Consider the following 19758-nt stretch of genomic DNA (forward strand, 5'->3'; position numbering starts at 1 on the left):
TGTATCACACATTTATTACATTGGTCACAGACACTAGAAAGGGGAATTATTAAATTACCGCTGTGCTACATGAAATGTTTACACTATGAATGCAACCTGATCTGTGCCCAGACCCCTAAATTCAGCTTCCTCTCCAGTTGAACCGAAAGGACGTGTCAAGTACACTTGTTTTTCAAAACCATAATGAATTTCCCAGAACCCTCCGCTCTGCAATTGTCTCTGTGAGACAGACCTAATAGAATATAAATGTCAGGCCTAATTTGATATCGAATAAAATAAGCAGAGAAAGACAAGAGTTAAAAAAAATTGGCATGGTACAGAAATGGGAAAGGTTTATTTATTTTTTGCTTTTCAATAATAATGCTGTTGACAGAAAAAAAAGTGACGGAGTTAAAGAGAGCGGTTATATGGGGTAATAGGAGGCATTATAGGGAGCGGTTATATGGGGTAATAGGAGGCATTATAGGGAGCGGTTATATGGGGTAACAGGAGGAGTTATAGGGAGAGGTTATATGGGGTAACAGGAGGAGTTATAGGGAGAGGTTATATGGGGTAATAGGAGGCATTATAGGGAGCGGTTATATGGGGAAATAGGAGTTATAGGGAGCAGTTATATGGGGTAATAGGAAGAGTTATAGGATGCGGTTGTATGGGGTAATAGGAGGAGTTATAGGGAACGGTTATAGGAGGTGTTATAGAGCGGTTTTATGGGGTAATAGGAGGAGTATAGAGAGTGGTTAAATGGAGTAATAAGAGGAGTTTTATGAAGCGGTAATAGGAGTAGTTATAGGGAGCGGTTATATGCGGTAATAGGAGGAGTTATGGGGAGTGGGTATATGGGGTAATAGGAGGAGTTATAGGGAGGGGTTATATGGAGCAATACGAGGAGTTATAGGGAGGTGTTATATGGGGTAATAGGAGAAGTTATAGGGAGTGGTTATATGGGGTAATAGGAGGAGGTATATGGAGTAATAGGAGGAGTTATAGGGAGAGGTTATATTGATTCATAGGAGGAGTTATTGGCTGCGGTTATATGGAGTTATAGGGAGAGGTTATATGGAGTAATAGGAGGAGTTATAGGGAGTAATAGGAGGAGTTATAGGGAGAGATTATATGGAGTAATAGGAGGAGTTATAGGTAGCACAGATTATAAAGGGATTATCAAATTGTGCTTCGGCGCTCTGTTCTTTTCCCCTTTATGACAGGTCTGACATGGAATAAACCTCCGTGGCTAACGATCTGTAGTGTATGAACTTGTGTGCGAATGCATAATGATTCCAAGTGTACAATGCATCAACGTACGGAGATCCACAAGTAAGGCCAGCAGGGGGAGAAATGGAGGCCGTTACACGGGCTAGCTTTTCTGGTGCTATGCAGTATGCTTTGCCAGCAAAGGGGTTACATTACTGTCAGCTGTTTAGTCTGAAAGGCAGAGATCAATGTGTGATGGTTCTAGGAGAGTAACAAGTACCACTACTTTCTTTTATTTCCAACTCCAGGAGCCTTCACTTACATCTGCACTTCTTTTTTTACGACTCAATGAGTGTATTGGTGAAAGATTATCCCCTTTCTTTTTTTATAACAGGAATATTGTAAACTATTTTGAGGTTTCATTGCTTTTTCCCTGTTGTCAACAAGTTTAATATATATATATATAAAAAATGAATAGACGATACCGTTCTCTGGCTAACAAAATACTGTTATTTGTGCGAGCTTTCGAGATACACCGATCTCTTCTTTCGGCAGTGTTACAATGAATATATATATATATTTATTTATTAAGGTTATGGTGGGTAAAAAAAGTGACAAAAACCCTCCACAGTATAGCATATAGCAACTGTAAATATTCCTGTATATTCATTTGCATGTCTTAGACAGGTCTGCAACCCTGTCTTTCACCATTATCGCCCAGCACACAGAACTTCCACTGCAGCAAGGGATTCTGGGAAATGACATACAAATGAGCACACAGTGCCACCTTTTATCTCAAGCTCACATTACATGAACATGTTCAGTGATACACGTGATAATCATATAAATAACAAACAATACAAATAACACCTAAAGGGGAGAAGTGCTTCAGACATAAAAGTAACATTTACAAAAAAGAGTCCCTGTCCCGAAGAGCTTACAATCTAACAAGGAGGAACGTACAGAGACAGTAGGAGGGTTACGATTAGCTGAAAAAAAGTTGTATTTACACATGGGTAAAATGTGCTTCCCTTGTGATCGATAACCCCTCGGGTTCCAGAGCGCCTAGCAATGCACGCCCAAAACTATTACTTTATTGTATTATGATGTATTATTTAAATATTGTAAGGTCGCTGGAGCACAGGCCTGTCGTGGCCAGTATATGTTAATGTTGTAATATATTCAGTGCCTTGTTATAACTAATCAATACATAGATAATAAAAAAATTAAATAGTGATGTTTAACAATAATAATGTGTATTAATAACAGTAACAATAAGAATAGCTCCAATTAATAATAGTGATAATAGTGGTTAAAAACACAATATACTAAAATAATAATGTATTGGTATTATAATATAAGAATAATTAAATAATTGTAAATACATGTACATTGTTTCATAAAATAAGTATTATATATTATTATTATTATGGTGGGGGGTGAAAACACACACACACCCATCCCTCATCCTCCCTCCTCTGCCGCTACCATGGCAACCAGAGGCAGGACCAAGGCAGCAGCAGCAGCAGCAGAAACCACCAAGCCCGCTCAACCCTCCCCTTTCCCTCCCCCTTCTCGCGTCACCGTTCGAAACCGCCAATCACAAGTGCGCTACTGGGCGGGAAAGAGCACGCGCTGAACCCACCCAAGTTCCTCCTCCCCACCAGCAATCGCCCACTACAGCGTTTGCGCGAGGCGGACCCCAGCCCACCCAGCCCTGCCATTGGCTGTCCTCTTTTTTTTTCACCCAGCCCTGCCATTGGCTATCCCTCCCCCTTTTTTTTTTTTAGTACCCACCTCCCTTCGCAACGGCGACAGGGTCCTAGCAACCGCAGTCCGCCATTTCACTCTGACAGGAGGAGAGAGGAGAGGGAGGGCACGCTGCCACCTCCCTCCTCCGCCTCCTCCCTCCTCCTACAGGAGCTCAGCGCACAGAGAGGCGGAGCCCTGCCCTCCATTATTTATATATACACACACATATAAATAAATATATATTTAATTATTATTTTTTTTTCTGTGTCGGTCTCCCCTTTTTTATTTCCTTTCAGAGTCTGACACGTCCGCAGTGAGTGAGTGGCGTTGGCAGCCTGTCAATCCAGCGGCGGCGGCAGCGAGCGGAGCCATAAATCCGGCGGAGAAGCACCCGGGCACCGACCCCCCTCCCTCCCTCCCTCCTCCTCCTCATCCATCCCGGGCACCGGCTCCCTTCATCCATTTCTACCGCCTATTACTCTCCTAATACTCTCATTACTGCTGACTGTTACTCGCTAGTCCCCCCCCCCCTCTCTCTTCCTCCCTCCTCCGGGCACAAGTTTCACAAAGACTTTTATGTGATAGATTTGTTGGGAAGGTTGTGTTGAGTGTGAGTGAGTGTCAGGGTGAGTTTCATCTTTTACATTCTTTATTATTAATTCATTTATTTTCTTCCTATTGTTGATTTGGAGCAACGTTGATTTTTATTTAATTTTTTTTTTCTCCCCCTTTGGAAGCAGGACGAAGAAGAGGAAGAAGGAAAAAGCGCTGGGAAAATGAAAAGAAACGTGTTTTTTGGCAACCTCTGAGAGAAAAGTGGGATGAAGGATTGAGACCCAGCTGGTGTTCTGTGGTAGAAGAAGAAGAAGCCCCGGCTGTGAAATAAAAATAATAATAATAATAAAACGGCAAGGGACTAGGACTGAGACCCAGAGAGGAGCCCACCTTGTGTTACCTGATGAGATCTGCCATTTGGGGCACATAATCAGCATCTTGTGTCTGTTTTGACCCCACACACACACTCACATGGTGCATTTAATGGGATAATGCATTGAAAAATAAACTTGATTTTGAAATAAACAACACGGCAGAAAAGAAAAAAAACCATCTGTAGATGAAGAACTGCCATAGAAGAGGAGCATGCATGGTGAATGACATCCTGCAGATGTGGGCTTGATAGCCTTTTTGTTGTTGGGTGGGTTGGTTGTGCGTTGATGGGACAATGAGTAGAAATAAAACGACCCCCCAAAATACATCTCTTATATACCCCTAAATACTTCCAAGAAGTCAGAAGAAGAGGAGCTGCTCCCTCCTCCTCACTGAAATCTGATAGTGTGGGAGCATCTGATGTCTTTCTGCTGCGTGTACGTTGATGGAATTAAACTGTGACCGGCCCTGGTTTACATGAAAATTAACAATAATACTATTACAAAGAAAAATACCCGGCTGAGTATCCGAGGAAGCACAAGCTGCTGATAACCTTTCATGAGATCCCTCGGTTCCTGGGGATTTGGGGTGATACAGATCTGGGAAAGGACCTGACCTCACCACAAAGACAGCCTTGACCCCCCTCGGACATAAAGCAGCAGAGGACCTCACTGCACCTTGTGTTACTTTTTATGTTGTAGGAGATCTTTCCCCCCCTTGGGTTGCCTGATCTCTCTGGTCGGTCTTTGCCTTTGGTGGGATGAAGACTTGATTGCAGATCACACTAATCTAGGAGATTTAGCGGTTGTGCAGAGGACCTGGTGTTGATGTGTGGGGCAGTGACCCCTCAGCTGTGAGGTCTCCTTGCAGTCTGTTTGTTGCCATTGATTGGGCTGCGGTGAGGAGTATGGACGAACAGACCAGGATGCTGCAGACCCTTGCCGGGATGAACATGGCCGGCCACTCGGTACAAGGGGGGGTGTCCCTGCCACCTCCCCACGGGCACGATGGGACAGACGGAGACGGCAGGAAGCAGGACATCGGGGACATCCTGCACCAGATCATGACCATCACTGATCAGAGCCTGGATGAGGCACAAGCAAAGTTGGTTTTCCACTGCAATAATAATAATAATTAAAAAAAAAAAAAAAAAGCATCCCTCCTTTCCCCTCCCCACACATCACAGCAGCTCATCACTCCTGTTCATCTTGGAGTGAGCAACTAGGCAGTTTGTCAAATAAACCAACAAATGTTTTGGGTGGAGATGATGAGCAGAGTCCTGAGATGCAGCTGGAGGCTCCTTCTCCTTTTGCATGGGGATGAGATGATGCCGAACCCTGGCAAACTGATATAAACACAGCAATCAGCAGGCTCCCTGTGTAGTGATGCTCCCTTGGTGCCTGTAAATGCAGCTTCCAGGACCCCTCAGGTCCCTTCTTGTTTTGCCTCTGGGTTAGAGACGTTTCCCTATATCACTGGTAAAAGGATCATTATAAAATGCAGCTTGGAGGGGCCACATAGCCTAGTCATTTTCTGGCCCCTGTATTGTTAAAGTGATGCCTAGAAATGCAGCTTTCATGATCACCCAGGTCCCCTCTTGTTTTATCTGTAAGGCAGGGATGCCCCTTTATTTGGTAATGTTCCCTATATTGAGTATTATTTATAGGTACAGCTTTCAGGACCACTCATCTTCCCTCCTGCAAACATCTCTGATGTGAAGGGACCTGCTAGCTGCCTCTATAAACACCAAGTTAGCCAATAAATGTATAATTTTCTACCCAGCCATTTGTTGTTTTATTCCCGACAACTTGTTTGCATGATTTGTAAACAGCAGACACTCTCTTTAATGATGTTTATATATACAGTGCACAGATTTTTTTTATCGTACTTAGTTTATGTGGCTATCCCCAATTTTATTATCATAACATTACAAATTCCATCTGCCATTCATTTTATAAACAGTCCTCCTCTCTCGCATCCTTTAGTAAATAGAGACATTGCTTCTCTCGTGTGCAAGTTGGCTGTGCATGTCAGGAGTAAATACGGCTATATATATATATATATATATATATATATATATATATATATATAATATCTATATAATATATATATATATTAAAAATCAGTTTGGAAAATATACTGCTCTGTAAAAGTTGCCCCCTTTTAATAAATCAGTTTTGATGTGGATAGAGACAGCTTGGTGTAGACAAGTGCTGATTTATATATGCAATAATATCAGCTAATTTGACATGTGAGTAAACATTAGAAAATGTAACCCCTTTTATATTAAAAGGCATCACATCCAACTTCTCCAACCGTTTTGTCAGGGGGGCAGCAGGTGTTGCTTCAATTTCACCCAAACTAAAACATTGTGATGGGGATTAATAAACTGCACATGGCAAATACATCAAGCCTCTATTTGATATAGTTGCTACAACATTAGAAATACAATGTCAATGGCTTCTTTTAGATGGCAAATACCCTGCTTGCAAATCAGCACACTGCCTATTATTAATTTGTAAAAGCCCCAGATGGAGTCATGATAATTATTTTACTATCATTGCTCAAAAGGCATCTCCGATATATTAAAATATATATATATATATTTTGCTTGGTGCTAATACTTTTGTGTGTAATTATTTTGCAGAAAGCATGCACTAAACTGCCATAGGATGAAGCCAGCACTCTTCAGCGTCCTATGTGAAATCAAAGAGAAAACAGGTAGGACAATGTATATTCTGCTATCTACACCATGAACCATGAATTGTATGACATGCTACTTGCCCTAGCTTTACACTGACTCGTGTCTCAGAGCTGGGCACTGCCATCTTGGATCCCTGCCCCCGCCTGTATTCTTAATCCTGTGCAAAAAAAAAGAAACTATTAATAAACCTAACCACAGACAGAGAGTTGCCAGGCCTGATGTGAAATGTAGTTGTGGGGGGGAGGGGGGAGGGGATGGAAGATGCTCACAGATCACCTGTCAGGGACCTAGGCCCCTCTGGCAGGTTATGGAGCAAGTGGATCTTCCCTTGTTTGTGTCAGTGGATGCTAATGCCAGGTGGAGGGGCTTTAAACATAGATACAGTGGGGCTCTCTGGCAAAGTTGGCATGGTGGCTTGGTAGATGTTTCTGGATAGGCGCTGTTGATCCTGAGAAAGGAGAGAGACCTTTGTGTTTTGTGGGTGTGTAGGAGACAAAACCAGTGACAGATATTGTGTCCTGAGATGTGTAGGGGAGCACTACAGTCATTTTTCTTTTTCATACATGTCCTGAAACCCCCATCCTGAGATCAATAAAGGAATCAGTGCAGTTGACACCAGAGCAGGTCATTAATTAACTGCAAAAATCCCACTGCAAATGATAACTGTATTTTCGGCTGGCAATGCATATCTTAACTTCAATCTTAAACCCCCCAGATAAATAACGAGTAGCAAAGGTTTCACGCAGTGCATTTCAGTTATTATTATTATTATTGTTGTTTTCTTTGGTTTTATACATGATTTATCCGAGGCCGCCCTTAGTTGTGGTAATAATATAATTTATTTGTAGTGGAAATAACGGTCGTTGCAAAATCTTCACGGGTTTATAAACAAATTAACAGCAGTGTTAAAAAAAATGATAATGTTGTTTTCAAGTTATTATTTAAATTCTGTTTGGGATAAATTCTTTTTTGGACATCCCATTAGATCAGATCATTTAATTTAAAAAATCATTGGTGTAAATTGTCCTAATTTCTGGTCCTTTCTCTGATTGTATAATTACTTTTTATTGAAAGATTAAGAATGTTTTTTTTTTATATCTTGGAAATCAGATTATCAAAACCAAAGGTGCCGAATATAGTTAATACATAACACTTTGTCAGAGTGATATATATATATATATATATACATATATATATATATATATATACATACAGTATAGTACAATCCAGTGCTGGTAGCTTTATTTTCCTTCATTTAGATCCAGGTAAAGATCACATATTCTTCTTTTTTTGTAATGTGAAAGTAATATTTGAGTTTCCCAGAATTCACCCCAAAACCTTACTGGAGGCAGCGTATTTGTTTAATGTAAATAATTGCAGCTTAACCATACGTGAAACGTACATTATCTTCTGTCTCAGATATTTTTACTCTATAAACGGCTAACATACACAAAATATACCATGATTTAGAAAAGAAAAATAATTTCAGCTTTGCCTATTATCCAATTATATCTTTTTGTTGTTGTTTTTGAGTTTAGCAACTAAAGTGTCGAAACGAGCACCGTGTGGGAACGCGCTCATCCTAAATGTGGCTTTATTACATTTATTTTCTTCTTTTTTTTTCATTATTATAAAAAGCGATCATTAAATAAGCCAGGGATTTGAAGGGAGTCCAATCACCAGAACCTATTAAATGTGTCAGTTTCAGTGTTGGGGTTGTCAGTGACACATTGTGGCAAATCAAATGACTACAATATATGTATTAATTGCTGGCACACCTAATCAATCACAGTCAATTTCCGTGTGCGGAGAGGGGGTTTGTGAAAAGCCCCCAAATCCGTCTCTTTGATTGCTGCTTTCTGCTGAAATAAGATGTAATAACCGCAGTTTATGAACATGTTCGCAGCTTTGCAACGAGACACAGAACAGGTTAATATCATCCCCAAAAATGCATTTTGTTTGCAGAAAAATCCCTCCTTTTTTTTCCAATTTGCAAACTCCGGTTTCAGTTACCGTGCATCCTTTTGGGCCAATTGTCCATTAACACTTTATTTTTCATGCGTATAAAAAAAAGGGAAACCGACCCCCCCCACCCCACTCTCCCTACATAAAATATTTAAACGTGTCAGGATTTTAGTTCTCAATCAGACCCGGAGATAAACTTCCCCCTGAAAACAAAGCAGTAAACCCCCAGCATGTGTCAGAGGTGAGGTCCAGATTCTCGGATGGAGGGTTTATTGGCAGAAATTTCCAGTGGCTGCTAAAAGTGAGCGTGAAAATGACAAAAGCAATACATGGAAATAGAGTAAGACGTGCCGGTTATGTTCGGATCTGTGCCAAAAAGATCGCTTAAATAGTGCTCTTTACGCACAAAGCATGTACTTTCCACGACCTTAATAAACCGGTGTAACTGTCAAGAGGAAGGCTACTTTTAAATCAGCGCAGAAATGTCAGTTCCCTTTGTGGTACGATTTCCAAACGGAGGAAAGAGAGAAAGCTGGCGCTTGGAAAATAGCACGCAGGTTATCTGCACGGTTCTGTGAGAACGGAGCAGTGCGAGGGGAAGCAGCTGGTTCTGTACAGTTTTAAACAAAGCTGGATTCAAAGTGTTTGTTTTTATTCGCAGCCTCTGCTGCAATCTGTCTAATGTCACCGAGGGCGGGTGGTTTGCGCGCTAATGCTAACATGGAAAGTTTACCATATTAGTTGTTAAAAAATGAAAATATCAGTGTTTCAAAGCATAATACTGTACACTCTGTGCATCTATCAAAATGCTGGTGCAGAAAAGCCGTTATTTCCACCGAAACTCACACTCATCACCGAGCTGTGTCCATTTAACTCTTCCATTGTGAGATCAGATGGCAAGTCTTGCTTATTAAGCAGATAACACGTATGTATTCATTCAGTAAATGCATTTCCTATGCTCTCCTTGCCAGGCATGCATCTTGCAAATAGACAGTCTAAATCAATGCAATGGGGTTTTTATTTTATTTTTAAAGCAAAGGATATTTGTTATATATTATATACAATATCCCCAGGCTTATTTATATTTGTGCTTTGCAACCACAGGGTAGCAGACGTTTGCATTTTGTTCCCCTATAATTATTATATTTCCTACAATATTGGTTTAAGGATTATAGTGTTGCTTGTGGGATTTTACCAAGGATTTGAGATGTTGAACCAAACCGATACCTCCCTCTTGTTTGTTTGTGTGGTTTACCAAATTATACCTGAACCCAGCAACAGAGAGAGAGGGATTATGGCTGACAGCGTGGTGTTTGTTGCATGTTGATGAGAAATGACCTTTTTTGCATTAAATAAACAAGCTGTGGCTTTTGCAGCTAGCCACAGGCATATCAAATCAACACACGCGAACATATGATTGTGTAAGTGGATATGTTTTCCTTGCAACTTGTGATTGAGCCTCAGCCAAAATGTAAGTTTTTATGCCCAAGTGGTTTTGCACTGGCAAAATCCAAGATTGCTTCATTATTATTTGTGAATAGAGAAAATTAGAAAAATTTGTTAGTATGTCATCAGAGACCAAACAACCTCGTCGATCTTGAGAGTACACTGAATTTTACGCTGCTTGTGATACGTTTTATTGGAACAGTATGATAATTATAAATAAATCATTACGAGCTATGCTTTCAGAGGATGCCTGAAGCACAGACTTTTGAAGTCCAATGCATCTTTTCCGAATAATCTGTACATCGGCACCTCATCCATACAAATGTTCATGTCTGTCCAATAGAAGGTAACGTATTCATTTCTGATATTGGAAAGGAAGGGTAGGAAACACAGAGGAAAGGTACACTGACAGCTGCCAGCCACCCATAAATATACGGTCACTGTGGAGCAGAGAGCTTAAATGGCATTCATTTAGTAGTAATGTCTAATGGCATACGTGATGGTTTGCCAGATTTGTGGCCTTTGCGAGCCTTATAAGCAGGACAGACTCGGGAAGATCATAAAACGTAATGAACTTCTCCACTGCACGAGGTGTCCGCAGGGGAAGCAGAAAGGGCCGGCGCCGGCTAGTTGAAGGATTTTTATATGTCTAAGGAGAGTCAGTAGAAACGATCACTAAATGTTTTTGACCCAGAAAACAAGGCGTGGGTGGCAGGGGAGGCATTAACGCCTTGGCGGCCAAGAGGGATTGATTGCCTGGCTGGTCCCTCTGGCAATAACGGGGTTAAAACTACACTGTTCTTACCCTATTGTAAAAAAAAAAACACGCAATGCCTTCCCCTCTTTCCAGTGACTATTATATTAAATATATCTATTTTTTCCTCTAGCCGAAGAGCAGACTAAATAAATGCCCCTTCTATCATCTATTGGTTAAATTGGACAATAGGAGGCAAAAAAACCCCCAAAAAAGCATTGAATATTTTTAGGAGTTCTTATTTCTGGGATCTTCTTGCAAAATATCTGTTTTTTTTCCTGCTGCTTTGTAATAGATTTACCTGTACTCGTGTCTGAGTTACACATTATGACTCGAGCGATATCCCTGCCCAGGACTCATGTTGATAGGACACTGGCACTACCGATGCCCGTTTAATACCCGTTACGTGCATCGAAGGGCATCATTGTGTAGCCTCTTGTCATGTACCATCCTAAGGGGAATTTAATTATCTACAGTTTAAAAAAAATAAAAAAAATCAGTTGCGCGGGGTTGTAAAAAATATAATAAAAAATGGGAATATTAATTTCTGCGCGTGACATAACCTTTAGAAAGTGCTGATTCAAAGTGATCAGACATACCTTTTTAGGAGTTTATATGTCTCCCGTAATTCAGTTGCTCTGCCTCGTCACCAGACCCATTACGGGTCAAATATTTAACACGAGAATCCATTTCCTACGCGTTGAAATGTGAAAATACCCCTACAGCAGTTCAGCCTTCCCTTTTCTTAATGTCATGTCCACAAATGGCACTTGGACACTTTTTTGCAAAATGAATAAAGCTAAGAAGAGAAGCATACACGTCAAGATAAAAATATTTTCCACACCACGTATGTAAGGATGATTTCCAAAATGCTAACATAATAGAAAGTATTGTAGCAGTTAGACTTGTGCACAATTCCAGGCACATTTGGAGAACGTGCTACATACAGCTGTCTGCGATCGAATGTATTTTCCAATGCTTTTATTTTTATACATGAGAATGATGTATTTTGTGGTTTAAAATGAGGATACTGAGTGTAACAAGGAATTGGCCCGCTCAGTTTGTCCCCTTTGTGACAGATCTTATCAGCCACCGTTTGCTCCCGTGAACCTCAATGCTGTGGTCTGCGCTCAAGTATCACAGGGGTTAACAACCAACAAGCTTCAACTTGATTACAAGGATCTGTTGCCATTGTACATCCAAGCTTCCTCCTGTAAGGTTAAACTGCATCTAGTTATCAATGCAAACTCAATAAATGCAGATAATCAGAGGGCAGTTTCAGGCATAAGCAAACAAAGCACATACTTTGTGTGCAATATGCAGTCCTTTTTATTAACAATGATCCTATCCTGTTATTTTTTTATAACAACATTTGCAGTGAGTATGTATTTTATTCTGGAAGCAAACATTAACTGGGAACAAGATCCAACAACAGTCATCTCAAGCGTTTAGTGTACTGTAGGGGTAAAAGACGAATGCAAGGTTTGTTTTTTTAAATGTTTAGCAATGAGACCCAATTCTTGCTCTTTGGGGGGGCTGAGATTTCCCTGTAAACACATCTTCTTCTCTCATCCTTGCATTAAAACACGTCGCTGTTTTTCAGACGGCCGGCATGCGCCTGGTATAAAGTGACACGCATGTTGGGAATATATAAAATGCATAATTATTGCCGTATTTGGACTGGAGGATTTTATTCTTTATTCCTCTTGCAGGTTGCGATACGTTTTATGGGAACGGCATAAAATGTCATATACTTCCTGATGGCCCTATAAAAGTTATCACATCCTGAGAAAGGGTCTTGGGTTATGGCTTTGCATATTACACGTGTTTGAGATTCACGGGGTCACATCAGGGATGCATTGTATGAAAGCTCCGTCTAGTAAGAAATTCCAGCTGCAAAGAGTCTCACATATTAGTGACATTTAACCCCTTGACTGCAAGAACTATAGAGGAGAGGACAAAGGGCCAGGGGATTTCCCAGCAAGCCTTTTGCCCCCTTGCTGCTGACGAGACCTGTAAGATGCCTCTTTATCGGAGATGGGGGATAAGGGCAAAAATTATATCTGACATTGATTCAATTTGAATATTGACCTGTGTGTAATTTCAAGAGATGCAGCTGGCTGGGAAAAAGCAATAAGAACTAAATTAGTGTCAGTATCCCTTTCCTAACCTATTTGCTAACAATACTGTGTGTGTGTGTGTGTGTATGTACTGTATGTACTAAATATATATATATATATATATATATATATATATACACATGTATGTACTGTATGTAATATATATATATATATTATATATACAGATTAAATCTGTTTGTGTATATATATATGTATGTGTGTATATATAATATATATATATATATATATATATATATATATATATATATATATATATATATACACACACACACACATCTTCCTGATGGTACTGTAATATTAAGAATTACATAGTTTTGCAGATTACCTATATTTTTGAATTTAGGACTTTTTAGCTGTAATATATTTGACTATGCTTGTTCTGAATTGGAGTAAGTTTGTGTGTGGATTTATGTGTGTGTGTGTGTGTGTGTGTATATATATATATATACACACATATCTTGAGAGATCCTTGAAGCGAACGTAACGATGATTAATTAATAAATCCTAAAAGCGTGTTCTACAGTATTAGTATAGTTTAATAATATTATTTAGTGATATTTACTAAATATAAACAATAGATTTCCGGTTCATATTTTGTCCGCACCATCGTTTTGTGTTTTTTTTTTTCTCACCCCCACAGACTGGAGGAATTTTAAATGCGTAAATTACACACACTCAGTATCACATTTGTTCACTAACAAGTTGTAGCAAATAAGGGAATCGACTGGCTGGCTTTGACTTTCTTGTCTAATTGCTGGAAAGAGATTTATTTGTTTGCTTTGACCCTCTCTCCCCTCCCCTGTATTCCACCAATTCACACCGGGAGAAGAATGCCGTGTTTGTTTTCGGAGCAGCCGTGTTTAAAGGCAGCTTCTTACCCAAGGTGATCAGCACGCCTCACATCACACTAGCCTCACAAAGCCTGCCTTTCCCATCCACACGCTGACCTTGTGTCACTCCTGCTTTCCAGGCCGGCTCAGGTTGTGAATTATGAACGTTGTAAATAATTCACATCAATATTTAATATAAATTATTAAAGTTTCTGTCAGGTCCCTCACCGCTGCGGATTTTGCAAACTTTGAGCCGCGCTGATGAATTGCCCTTTTTTTTTTTTTAAACCCGCCTTTTCAAGCAACCATTTCAATAATATAGACACAATGATGACTATGGCGCCTTCCCACCAAACCCTCCCTAAACAGGCTGACTTTTATGTAATGTTACTTTGGAAGGTACATTAAGATGTATTTCCTGGGATACAGTACAGAAAGCCAGACAGTTCAATGAACAGAATCAACAGTTACACTGCAAACCTGTTTTCAACCAGTGTCTTCTACTTCAAGTAGTAACAAAGGAGGGGGTATGATACCTTTTATTGGACGGGACCAACAAGTAGTTGATATGTTACAAACTTTCCAACCTCTGGGGTCCTTCATCGAACCTCTCGGGGTCCTTCATCGAACCTCTCAGGGTCCTTCATTGAACCTTTCGGGGTCCTTCATTTAACCTCTCAGGGTCCTTCATTGAACGTCTCGGGGTCCTTCATTGAACGTCTCGTGGTCCTTCATTGAACGTCTCGGGGTCCTTCATTGAACGTCTCGGGGTCCTTCATTGAACGTCTCGGGGTCCTTCATTGAACGTCTCGGGGTCCTTCATTGAACGTCTCGGGGTCCTTCATTGAACGTCTCGGGGTCCTTCATTGAACCTCTCGGGGTCCTTCATCGAACCTCTCGGGGTCCTTCATCGAACCTCTCGGGGTCCTTCATCGAACCTCTCGGGGTCCTTCATCGAACCTCTCGGGTCCTTCATTGAACCTCTCGTGTTCCTTCATCGAACCTCTCAGGGTCCTTCATCGAACCTCTGAGATTGGAAAGCTTGTAACATCTCAACTACTTGTTGGTCCAATTTAAGGTATCATATCACCTACTCCCTCTCCCTCCTTTGTTACTACATGGAAGAAAGGACCTACACGACTCCCCACCCTTCTTTGCTTTTTTCTACTTGAAGGGAATGAATGAAACTATTCCACAGCAATCTCCATGCTACATCCTTTGGTGACCAGAGCTTTGGAGCAGAAAGTCCCCTACTCTGTTTACTTATCTTTATTTTAAATGATTGTGCCAGGAATTACACATTAGGATGGAAGTCCCATTTTTTTACATATGTCCAGGGGAATAATACGGAGAAAAGGATTTGTAAGAGCTTGGACTCCTAGTATTCACTATACTGGAACCAGAAATTGCGGGTCTTTCGGGCATCTAATCCTGATGTAGATCCCGTTATGAAGCAGATTCCAAAGTAAGAGAGGCAGTGGGCACTCATAAATTGAAGAAAAAATATCTTTATTGTGTTTACATAATCCTACGCGTTTCGATCCCAGCGGGGACCGAAACGGGTTAGGATTATGTAAACGCAATAAAGCAATTTTTTCTTCAATTTATGAGAGCCCACTGCCTTTTCTACTTCGGAATAATACAGAAAGACAGACATCGCTACAAGCAGAATGGAAAATTATAGACACTTTGAATATGAGACGATGCATCAAACTTTATATTTCTTTAGGTATCAGGTTCTGTCCCCAGTGTGATTTCATGGTCTTACTATATTTCCTATTGTCTGTGTTCTTCCGATGCAGTGTGCTGTGTATATGCCTAGCACTGTATTAAACATCTGCCAGCGGTTGCGGCTAAGTACAGATGTTTGCTGTGATCTATCTTTACATCAGCAAGTGTGCGTAAAAAGCAAATTAGAAAGAGGGCTTTTTACACACCGCGTACAATTTCATTGGAGTTGGTGTTGTCTTTTTTTTTTTTTTACAGCCGCAGGGAGCTTTTAGAAATTGCTAATAAATTTAACAAAGCCACACGTACGTAAAACCACAAGGGATTAAGTGGTACTTTGCACGGCATAAAATCGCAACACGCCAATGGAATTAGCCACCAAGTTAAAGGGTCATCTGTCCCGTGTGAGGCTTTCCCCCAAAGCCGTCGGAGCGTTAGCTTCTGTTCCCTGTCTTGTGTTAGCAGAGAGGAATATGGGTCAGCGATGTCCAGTGACAGAGCGCAGTTCTAATACGGTGTGGTTACAGATGTACTGTTGGGTCAGAGCAGGGGATGTGAAGTGTTTGAGAGCTGGGAATTAGAGGCAAACCCCATTGCACATATGTTGTGTCTTGTATTTCTATCTGTATTTGTATTTCTCACACCGAGAGCGGCTTTTTATTTAAACTGCCGTAGCAAGAGGAGGCTGTACAGCTGCTCTTAGCTTCAAGTGTGAGGACCCTATCTTATTTTAACACTGTAAGTCCTCTGACGGTTAAGGTTAGTGCAGGTTACTAAGGACAATGAATTAATACACTGGCACTGTTCAATATTCTTGTTTTTTTTCTGTTTAATTGTGAATATATTGTGGTTGAGGGTATGTGTGTGTGTGTGTATGTATGTGTGTGTATATGTATGTACGGTATATATAAAACACACAAAATAGTTCAGGGCACTCTATGTGGGTAAAGGCAGGGCAAAAACTTATCTTTTCAGTCGGGGTGCTTGCAGTGCAGCCAGGATCACCATCCAGCAGCAAAAATAGACAACAAAAATCCAAAAAAAGTCGGCAGCACTCACAGATGGTTGTCAAATACAAACAGGTTTCATTGAACATCACAAGCATCAGGGGTAATAACAGGAAAAAATGGAGCGACGTTTCGGACCTCACGGTCTTTTCTCAAGCCCCATAGGAGCTCCATTTTTTCCTGTTATTACCCCTGATGCTTGTGATGTTCAATGAAACCTGTTTGTATTTGACAACCATCTGTGAGTGCTGCGTAAATAAATATAACTGTATATATATATATTAAAAAAATCCCCTTTTATGTTTGGAGATTATTATATAGTTTAATGACGTCAGTAGCCTGCCGCCAAGTTTCATTGCGGTAAATACCCCTTTGCCGAGCTGCTCGACACTTTGTTTTAACTATTCGGAGGACTTCCATGTATATAAATGAGGATAATTGCCAGCCATTCAAGACACTGTGTTTCTATGTTCATTATGCTTGGTTGCACCTAATATTATCCTTGGGAATAATAGTTCTTGCATATTTATAAGTGCGCTACCCTGCCAGCGAAGAAGGTGTTTTGCTGGACCCATTTCTCTCGTGTTACACACATGTATATGCATTTACATGTTACAGTGTGTGCGGTTGTAATTTGTATGTTGGTTTTATTTTTGATGTGTTAGAATAGTTATGGCTGCCACGGCTACTTCACTGACACAACACGTAGAGCTTTGATCCCAGACCGTCGTCACCCATACTAATGTCAGGATATAATTTATGCATATGTGGGTGTTAGTGCAGTTTCTTCACTTTTTCAACATTTTTTTTCCATTATTAGTGGGTTTATTTGGATATTGTATTGTATTGTATGTCTTTATTTATATAGCGCCATTAATGTACATAGCGCTTCACAGCAGTAATACATGTGGTAATCAAATAAATAACAGATAATATAAATAACAGATCATGGGAATAAGTGCTTTAGACATAAAAGTAACATTAAGGAAGAGGAGTCCCTGCCCCGAGGAGCTTACAGTCTAATTGGTAGGTAGGGAGAACGTACAGAGACAGTAGGAGGGAGTTCTGGTAAGTGCGTCTGCAGGGGCCAAGCTTTATGGATCATGTGTTCAGAATATCCACAGTGCTATTCATATGCTACTTTAAGCAAGTGTGTCTTAAGGTGGGTCTTAAAGGTGTATAGCGAGGGGGCTAGTCGGGTACTGAGGGGAAGGGCATTCCAGAGGTGTGGGGCAGTCAGTGAGAAAGGTTTAAGGCGGGAGAGGGCTTTAGATACAAAGATATTATTCTGGTGCGGCTACCATCTTGAGAAAGACGAAACGTTGATCATGCACTTTGAGATTACTGGACTTCTATACCTGATATATATATCTATATATATCTATATATAGATATATATAGATATATATATATATATATATATATAAACCGCACACATGCTCAGTGTTGAAATGCTGTGTAATGTTGATAAATATTAAATGTATACTATATTTTACAGCTATAGACCTTAAGTGTTGAATGCTGCCATTCCGGAAATTTTTCTGCCACATACAAATTGATTTTATTCCAGCATTCAGATTTCTGAACGATGTTTAGTGCCTTTTGAATGTTTTTACATTTTCGTTTCTCCTTTTTATACATCTAGACGTTGGTCTTACTTTAAGAACGTAAGGAGATATTCATCTTGTTTTCACGTACAAAATGTCCTGGGATATAATACAGACAGACAAAGTCAGCAATAAACAGAATCAACAATTACAGTTAGAGACTGAAATACATTTGTGTGTGTCTGTTGGTAAGCGCCAAGGTCAGAGGCGCTAAGCTTACACTACACCTGTGTGCGTTCTTATCTTTCTACGCTTTAGATTGTAAGCTCCTTTGGGAAGGGACTAAATTAACCAGTTGTTATGTCTATTTTGTGATATTTCCTTGACTGCACTGTTTTGTACAGTGCTGCATGATTGGTTCAATATAAATAAAAATATTCATACAAATATCGGCACCGGGGAATTAAAATTATTCTAATGATGTCAATGAAATCGTTTTTATGTCTTTAGAATTTACCGTCACTGTTTTACCTTGGTTCTGCATGGACTTGTTATGAAGTAACTTGGCTTTGACGTGGGATGCTGATATAGTTCTGTGTGGCCTTGGCAAAGTCACGTTATCTCCCTGTGTGTCAGACTGTAAGCTCCTGGGTATTATTCTGCCTGTATAAACTCCACCATGTTCAGCTCTTTCGGAAAAATAATGATATATAATTGCTTAACCAGTGGCCATCTTCCATTTATTTAAGTAAATATGTTGGAAACGTTTGATTATAATTAGACCCGCAAGAATCCACCTTATCATGAAAGTATTTCAGTAGCGCAAATGAATACCTGTCCTTTCAAATGCACCCATTCAGCCTTTCTGCTGTGCGCTGGTATTAAGTGGGTACTTCTACTTACTCCTAATACCTTTATGTGGATTATTTATTACAGTCTTCTGGCTTCAAAACTGGGGCAGGGAAACAGCCCCAGATTAATTAAAGGGGGGAAATCCCACTGTTCGTAACTGAAGTTTTTGGCTGAACATTATTTTTTTGTCCTAGTTTTCAAGCCAGGAGACTTTGATAAATAGCCATCGATATATGTCTACCGTAGCACGCCGATCCGTCATGCTCAACCTTTCAAGTACCCCTTCAAAACCTTCTCTGGCACCTAAAATATGATTGTTCTTTTAGGGCATATGTATATCTTGCTCTTACTCGTCATCATTTGAGATCGCAGGAGATCTATGTACATACCTGTATATTTTTATTTATACAACGCTCACACTGTACGCAGCACTTTACACGAGACAATACAGGGAATTATTATACAATATGTGCAACAAACAAAATCAGACAATAGGAAAAGAAGTCCCTGCCCCTGAGAGCTTACAATCTAAACGGTATGTTGGAAGACTTCCAGAGACAGCAGGGGAGGGAGTAAGTGCAGTGGATCTTTAAAATGTCAGTTGATAAGGGAATTATTTGCAGGGAGACATTTGCAAATTCTACATTTCCTCAAATTAGGGATTTTCCCTGATACATAGGGAGAGCTGGTCAATATTATCTTGTTGTAATATATATATAAATATATATATATATACACACACACAAACAGATGTAGCAGACGTAATTGCCTCTGTTATCGCACGTTAAGGCAATAATTGGCGCGTTGCGGTTAGAAAATCGATTCTAAAAGCGATTTGGCAACGTGTGGCTCCATTGAATTGTATTACATATCGCCCGGTAAAACTCGCGACTACGGTAATACGAAATCGCGCG

The 19758-nt window shown here is 40.2% G+C and overlaps 1 protein-coding gene across 1 annotated transcript in view; it reads left to right on the forward strand.

The window, feature by feature from the left end:
- Positions 1–3025: 3025 nt before the first annotated feature.
- Positions 3026–19758, forward strand: part of PBX3 (PBX homeobox 3) — a 239728-nt gene continuing 222995 nt past the window's right edge. The window contains exons 1-3 of the mRNA XM_075579405.1: positions 3026–3569; positions 3684–4974; positions 6518–6591. Coding sequence (XP_075435520.1) covers positions 4778–4974; positions 6518–6591 — 271 coding nt within the window. The 5' untranslated portion in view covers positions 3026–3569; positions 3684–4777. The remainder of the gene's footprint in view (positions 3570–3683; positions 4975–6517; positions 6592–19758) is intronic.

The sequence above is a fragment of the Ascaphus truei genome, chromosome 21, assembly GCF_040206685.1.
Source record: "Ascaphus truei isolate aAscTru1 chromosome 21, aAscTru1.hap1, whole genome shotgun sequence".
Lineage (NCBI taxonomy): Eukaryota > Metazoa > Chordata > Amphibia > Anura > Ascaphidae > Ascaphus > Ascaphus truei.